The sequence below is a fragment of the Psammomys obesus genome, unplaced genomic scaffold (genome assembly GCF_907164565.1).
Source record: "Psammomys obesus unplaced genomic scaffold, mPsaObe1.curated_primary_1811, whole genome shotgun sequence".
Classification (NCBI taxonomy): domain Eukaryota; kingdom Metazoa; phylum Chordata; class Mammalia; order Rodentia; family Muridae; genus Psammomys; species Psammomys obesus.
Genome location: NW_026585580.1, coordinates 19623584 through 19631379, shown reverse-complemented (window position 1 = coordinate 19631379; position 7796 = coordinate 19623584). Strand labels below are relative to the sequence as shown.

Genomic DNA, 7796 nt, shown 5'->3' with positions numbered 1-7796 from the left:
ACGCTGAGTCTGAGGCCAGCCTGGGATTTATGAGACCCTCTCACAAAAATACAGTTCACCAATTCAAACTGTACAAGAACTATGAGCAAGGGCTGGAGAGATGGCTTGGAAGTTAAGAGCACTGGCTGCTCTTCCAGAGGTCCTGAGTTCAATTCCCAGCAATCTCATGGAGGCTCATAACCATCTATAGTGAGATCATGCCTCTTGTGGCATGCACAGGTATACATGCAGGTAGAACCGTGTATACATAATAAATAAAATCTTTAAAAAAACCTATGAACAAGATTTATAAACTTCTAAACATATATGAAGGGGAAAGGCTTTAAAATAATTCACAACCCCATAGTCTGGAGACACCTGCACACGTGTCTTAGAAGTCAAACACATAAACATGCCTATTTTATGAAATAAGAATTTATCTAAGATAAGAATAGTAACTGGCCAGAAGAGGGCATCAAATCCTCTGGAACTAGAGCTGGTCTCTATGTGTTGGTCTCTATGTGAGTGCTTGGAATAGAACCCAGGTCTTCCGGAAGACCTGCCAGTGCTAAGACATTTCTCTGGTCCCCACCCCACACCCGCTTCAAATGAATCACTATCAAAACCCAATTCACAGAGGAGAGCTGCTCAGTAGGTGAGCTAACAATGGAATACTTTCATGGTAATTAGGTTAAGTAGCCACTGGTTAGACAGGTACCTCTTGGCTTGTTAAAGACAGTATGGGGAAATAGCAATGGAATGCCATATCCAAATTCAACATTTTCACAACACTTTAGGCTTTATGTGCGGATAGCGTTTTTCTTTCATCTCCACCCTTTGGCCTTGCACTGGTCCATTTGTTTATGTTGCTTGCCTGGGAATGGATTTGGCTGGCAACAGTTGGCTCAAATGATCCTTTAACTCCCCTCTACCTGAGACATTTAACAATGTAGTTCCTATCCTTAAGATTGTTTTTGTTTGTTCAAGACAAGCCATTATGGTGCTTGGTTTGGTCTTGGAATCCCAAGCTGCTTTCTCCTCTCCCCATCCACACACCCTCACCAGTGCTGGGAGCTATAGGCCCTACACCTGCCCTCCCAAGAATACTTCTATAAGGAAAGAAGTAGCCCTCACGAACTCATGGGGAAGAACCAGAACTTGCCTTAGAAAGCCTCCAGGTAACACTGGTGGATGTTGACACCAACTCTGAAGTTCACTGATAGAGAGCATCAATAAAAACAAAACCCAACTCTCTCTTTCCCTCCCTCCCTCCAAGACAGGGATTCTCTGTGTAGCCTTGGCTGTCCTGGACTCACTTTATAGACCAGGATAGCCTTGAACTCAAAGATCTACCTGCATCTGCCTCCCTGAGTGCTGGGATTACAAGTGTGCACCACGGTGACCAGCTCTACTCTTACTGGCCTTTCTCCATTCTTAATTCTCCCAGTTTCCTCATCACTCAGGAGTAGGCTACAATTCGGCTGTGATCACAATATGAGTTATATAACTTATCAAGTTGGTTGTTATTGGCAGTCTCCATCAACTTACAAGGTGTGGTAAGTTTTAGATAAATCAAGAATTACTTCCAACTGACTTAAGAAAATTGGCCTTCAAACCAATCTGTCCCCTTTTCTCTGCCTCCACTAAAAGCACTTGTCCAAGCCACCATCAGTGGTCACCTGACTTGGTACTTATCTATTGTGTGAGCTTCCAGATTCCGTTAGCCTTCCTGTTCCTTACAACATGCAAAAGCAGGCTAATCTGTATTCTGGTCACACCAATGAGTCCCCTGTCACCATGAAATGTCAGAGCCTTAAATGACTTGCTGAGCTTTTGATGAACCGAGATCCTACTGTGTGCAGGCTTGGTCTTCCTAGAATAAAATCAAGGTGTGGGCTGGAGACCAGAATGCTAGTGGTGTAGAGGGCAGCCACCTAATTGATCAAATCAAGTTGAAAGGGAAATTAAGTTGTGCAAGATCCCCACAAATCCCCAACACCAGCATGGACCCCAAGCATGGAGCAGGATTCATATCCAGTGAAAAACTGTTAGTTTGGGCTTCCAATTGATTCTTGCTGCAGGAAAAAAGAAATCCAGGTGGTTGAGGAAGGAACACTGAGTCACCGACAGGTGATACTCACTTTCTCCTTAGGGTGGTTTTGAAGGTTTCAGTCAGTGCTGGTATCTGGTTGGAAAGGTCTGTCCAGTATCAACAGTGTGGGGGTTTCAGTTAGGTCTCTGCGTGGTCCTCAGAATTCTGAACAAGGACTCTGCCTCCATTTTACAGCAAGGAAGGGAAGGACCAGGAAGGCCCAAAGACTGGCTTCTCGAACATGTATTGTGTCACATATTTTGCCAGCCCTTTCTCAGCTCGATTGCTACCAGCCTCGTGTGACAGGTGAGGTCATGTCCCTATCACCTACCACACAGGTGGAGCACGCCTGTTCCCACTTACAGCCAGGACTTAATTGCCTTCTGTTTTCTCTGTGCTTGTGTTTCTCTAATTAGACTGTAAGCCCTGAGGAGAAAAACTATTTTGTAACAATCTTGCTACTACTGACCCAAAGGTCGGAGATATATGTCAACTCAGAGAAGAGTGCAGCAGTGTAAGGCAGGGAGACTGGTCATGCTAGCAATCTGGAGACATCCGTGCATCAGCGTGCATCATCAATGTGGCTCTTTCACCAGCAGGCAACTTGTTTGCTTTCTATGTACAGGTTCTGGGACAGAATAAAGGGGAGTGGAGCCTACTTGTACTTTGGCTGGGCTTCTAGACACACTCATGGTTTGTACTTCATACAAGCTATAGCAAATGCATTGTCTGAGGAGAGGCAAGACGGGCTGCTGGTAGGGCAGAGTAGGGAGGGGGCAATAAGCCTGGGAGAACAGGTAACTTGTGTAAGTTGGTCAAGAACACTCAATAGCTATGGCTTCCAGAAAGTTTAGAGCATGCTCCACAGTCTGGAACTTCTGTATTAGGATACTGCACGAACACCCCTGGGGCAGGGCTATCTGCGCAAGGTGCCGCCTTCTGGGACGATGAAGGGCTGTACTCTGGGAACTGTATTCCGCTCAGTACAAACTTTCAATGTGAACCGAAGGCAGCACTTCTGTAAAGGGGAAGGAAGTGGCGGGAGAGGCGCTGGGCACTCTAGGGGCACTCGGCTGCCTTCCCGGTAGGAGCCTTTCCCAATAAATGCCCCTTCAGATAGTTCAAACTGGATTGGTTTTTTTAAATTTAATTTATTTTTATTTTTTAAAGCCTATACCAGAGTCCCAAGCTTTTCTATTGTAGCCAGAGACTGCAATGCAGAACTCAGGCCTGCGGACGGACTTTATCTACTGAACGTCGCCATGAAAAACAACTGCTGATGCAACTCTCTTCAAACAAGTGACATTGTGAGATAGCAAAGAAGTAACTCAACTGAATAATGGGGCTCACTGGGGGGTGGTCACTTACTCCGTGAGAACACCATCCTTGACGGAGAAGGTGAGGCTAGGCATCACTGGGGATGGCTCCAGAAGTAGCTTCCATTTGTCTCACGAGAGACCTCACACTGGGAGGCCAGCTCCCCTGGAGGTTTCAATCATTTTTAGGAGGGTAACTAAGAGCTGGGGAAATGAAAAAAGGCAAAAATCAGATATTCTCCTGCAGTTTTCATTTAGGAGCAGTGATTTAAGGGAAAGTGGTGTTAAGACCGAGTCCTGCCTGGATAGCACCCTGATCTCATGGGCATAAGAAGGGCTGACAATGGTCAGTATGCATTCTTCCAAGGGCCTAGGAGCCACTCCTAGGAACCATCAGACGAGTGAGGTCTTTGTCCTTTTTACTTCTATTCTAGATCCCGTTCTCTCCTTCTCTTCACATTCAAAACTAACATGGACTCTGCCAGGCAGGAATGCAAACCTCGGCCCTGGTAGAACATTAGTAGGACAGAGAGGCCAGAGTGTAACTTTTTATTCTTCTCGCTTTGTTATTTGATTTTTGTCTGTCATTTCTTTACCACTAAAAGGAGCATGCCCTGAATTAACACAAAATGTTCATTCTGGTACCAAACTGGGCATGAAGAATGTCAGTCACTAAATGACAAGTTTTTCGAAGGGGAAATTTTAGGTTCAAGGTGGCCCAATGTGGAGATAAAATATCAGGTCTCAGACTTATTTCCCTGAGAATAGAGATTTTTTTATTTGTTTGTTTGTTTTGTTTTTTTGAGACAGTTTCTCTGTGTGTAGCCCTGGATGCCCTGGAATCACTTGGTAGAATAGGCTGGCTTTGAACTTGCGGAGATCCACCTGCCTCTGCCTCCCAAGTGCTGGGATTAAAGGCGTGTGACACCACACTCGGCTGAGGTAGAGTTTTATAGCTGATGGTGTTTTACCAAAGTGTATACAGACACACAAACCCAAGCTGACCTCACTGTTTCCCTTAATATTTTACTTCCCTCCCCCAACTTTTCTCAAAGTTCTATCCAATGGCCAGCCTGACTTTATTTTTAAGGTCTGCATCACCGATTATAATGGCATTATCACATTTGCCCAGATGAACTGAGAAATAATTTCTCCCTCTGAATTCTACCTTCTGTGCACAGGCAGTTTCCCCTCCTGCAAACAGTCCCTCAACAGCATCAAGTTTTTTTGTAAACATGTTTACTCTGGGGCTGCCTAGGAAGGTCAGATTTAATAAGACTCAGGGGCTTTCACTGTCCTGTGGTGGCTCCACTTCATGTATCTTGTTAAAACCACGGGGTTGAAACCACTGCTCTACTCAGTCAGGAAGTGAACGGGGAAATTCTGCCAGTCCACTCACTTTCTCCTTTTTAGTCCATGTGGAGCTCTGACCACATAGAGAGATGTTGTCTATACTATGAGCCCCATTTAACAAACATTTCTAGAAGTGTCCTCACAGACAAGCTCAGGAGTCTATCTCCCATGTGACGTCAGTTGCATCAAGTTGACACAAGGGAAGCATATATTCCAACTTTAAAAAAAATATCCGGTCCATTTGGCTTGGATGAACCTCGAGAACATTACACTAATTTTAGTAAGAAGACACAGAAAGACGCTGCATACAATTTCACTTGGGTGTGGAGTATGAAGTCAGCGCCACAGGAAGAGTAACTCCAGCACAGCATGCACCTTAGGGGCCTGCTTGTCCTTCCACGCACACAGGAGGGAGCCATTTGAGATGATGGATGTGTCATTTCTCTTGATTGCATTAAACATTTCATTATGTACATCAATATACCCTATAGTAGACCTTAAATACATGATGATAAATTTATAAAACCCTAACCTCAAACTAACCCAAAATGGACTCAGCCTCTTCCCCCTTCTGCCCAGCAACTAAAGGCTGAACTGTGCCCCTCACTGGCTATAGCCTCGACAGCCACCCAACACTGGAAACTCAGAGCTTGCTATCTCTGCTGGGCTCCTGCTGTAACCGGCTCCCTCCACTCTTTGAATGCTTAGCTCTCAATTCCAAAAGCACACGGCAAGAACTACCACGTGGGGCAACAAGCCTGGTGCACTGAGTTCAACTCTGGGTCTGGCATCAGTGAGCACTTCATCTTTAAAATACAAGAGCTAACTACAGCTTTCAAGTCAAATATGCAAGGTTTTGTAAATTAGATTCTTGTAGTTTAAAAAAATAAAGGAGAACGAAACTAACATTCGTTTTATTATTTTTGATGGTAATCAAAACAACACTTAACAATAAATCATGTCCTAATTCAAAACAATGCCTGAATGTGCTGCCTCCCTTGGTCAGTGTCCGAGCGTGCTCCACCACAATCCAGGCACACAGACAGTGCTCCTCACTCTGCTGTGAAAGCCTCAGCGCTTCTTCCAGGTGAACTTTCTCCGGGCGCCCTCCTGGCCTGGCTTCTTCCGTTCTCTGATGCGAGGGTCAGGAGTAAGCAGTCCAGCTGCAGAGTAAACAGAGAAGCCTGTGTGAACCACGGGAATCGCAGGCTGCCTAGACATGTGCGCTGCACACTTACAACTGCCCCTAGAAAAGCCTGGGGGCATGCAACCAAACCAAACCACAAGTTCACGTCACGATGCTGGCTGTTTTCTATTTTTGGAGGTACCTACCCAATTTCAGAAACAAACACCAGCAACCCTTCATGAGTCTTTAGGAGAATTACGAGTCTTTCTTTGGTTTAATACTGTTCAACTTAGGCTGAAGCCATTCTTCCATGGCCAGCCATTGTTTACTAGGCTGACATGTATTCTTCCTCATCTTCTGAGGATGAGCCTGAACTTCTGATTCTCATGCCCAGGTGCTGGGGTTACAAGTCTACGTCACTGTGCCTGGTCAGTGAGGAAGTACACAGACACCTGTTAACAGCACAGGCGAAGGCTCAGACAGAAACAAACAGGGTTTGCTGAAAAAAGAAGTATCTTGCTATAATTTTTGTGAAAATTACATTCCTTGTGTTTTATTTCAGAAGCTAAGTAAGTTCAGAGTTATTTTTTGGATATAATCTGTTTGTTCTAGAAGAATAAGGTTACCTTCAGCTGGAAGCTGCTGCTTGTCTAATCACCAGGAACAATCGTACTTTGAGGCAGCTCCTGAGTGACTTTACTTTTGGCATATCAAAGGGAAAGTTAGTCACTATTACAGACACCAGAAAAATGCAAGTGCTCACACAGCACACAGCACCACTTTTGCTTCTTTTGTTGTGACAGGGGCTTGCTCTGAAGCTCTGGTTCACCTGGAGCTCTCCATGGAGATCAGGCTGACCTTAAGCTCACAGAGCTCCGCCTGCTCCTGCCTCACTAGTGCTGGGATTAATGGTGTGCACTCCTGAACCTGGCCTTTTCACTTTCCTCTAGCATACCTTACAGTGCTATTTAGTAGGGATTCATGGAATAAAATAATTACTATGAATGGAATACAGATATGTCCAACATTCAATTCTAAACCAGATGCACAAAGCTTCAAAACACAGTGGTTATGTGAAACCTACCCAAGTCTCCTTCACTAGGTACCTATTTTCACAAGTTGGTGAATTTGATAAAAAGTCAAATTACTTATAAGCAAGCAATATTCCAAGAGATTTAAAAAAATTAAGTAGCTTAAGCCACACACTCCGTTTCTATCAAGTCTCATTGCTGGGCCCCAGGCAGAGAGTTGGGAACCCACTTTATATGGACTAAAAAGGATGATGTTCAAAGCGCCACATGACTGCAGAGGCTACTGAATCTGCTGCACACACACAGCTTTTTTCCTGCACACGGTACAAAGACCCAAGACTACCTATGGCTTGAATGGCCCCTACACGTTTAAGCAATATCCAGCAAAATCAAGTATGCTCTTTACCCTCCCATACAGAGACTTTTCCATTTACTGTCCAGGTGACAGGATCACAAGATGGAATGAAAAAAAAAAAAATCAAAACTGTAATCTCATAAAGAAAAAACAAACAAACAAACAAACAAACAAACAAACAAAAAAACAACTCCCTAATAATGCTGGAAAAAAATCATCTATTGTTTGAATATAGTTGAGCTGTATGCTGGTCTAGCTGCACAAAAGATTATGCCTGTAGGCCAAAGTGACCTTGGACTACAATTTTAGCAGGGACAAATGTCAGTGGCTGGGAGGAGAGAGGACCTTTTGTTGATCACTTTGTAGAAATCCAGCCTGAAAGTGACAGTTGTGGTTCTGCAAAACAGAAGGAGCTAGAGGTGTGCTCAGACCCCAAGAGGAAGTTTTCTCACACCAGTGTAAGGTAACATCAACAGGGCAGCAGCAGGACCTGTTCTCACACACACACACACACACACACACACACACACACACACACACACAC

General features: G+C 44.5%; 1 protein-coding gene across 3 annotated transcripts in view; it reads right to left on the bottom strand.

The window, feature by feature from the left end:
* Positions 1–5638: 5638 nt before the first annotated feature.
* Mrps9 (mitochondrial ribosomal protein S9) overlaps positions 5639–7796 on the bottom strand; it is a 47352-nt gene continuing 45194 nt past the window's right edge. For all 3 annotated transcript variants that reach the window (XM_055607699.1, XM_055607718.1, XM_055607708.1), the window contains one exon: positions 5639–5903. In XM_055607699.1, coding sequence (XP_055463674.1) covers positions 5812–5903 — 92 coding nt within the window. In that variant the 3' untranslated portion in view covers positions 5639–5811. The remainder of the gene's footprint in view (positions 5904–7796) is intronic.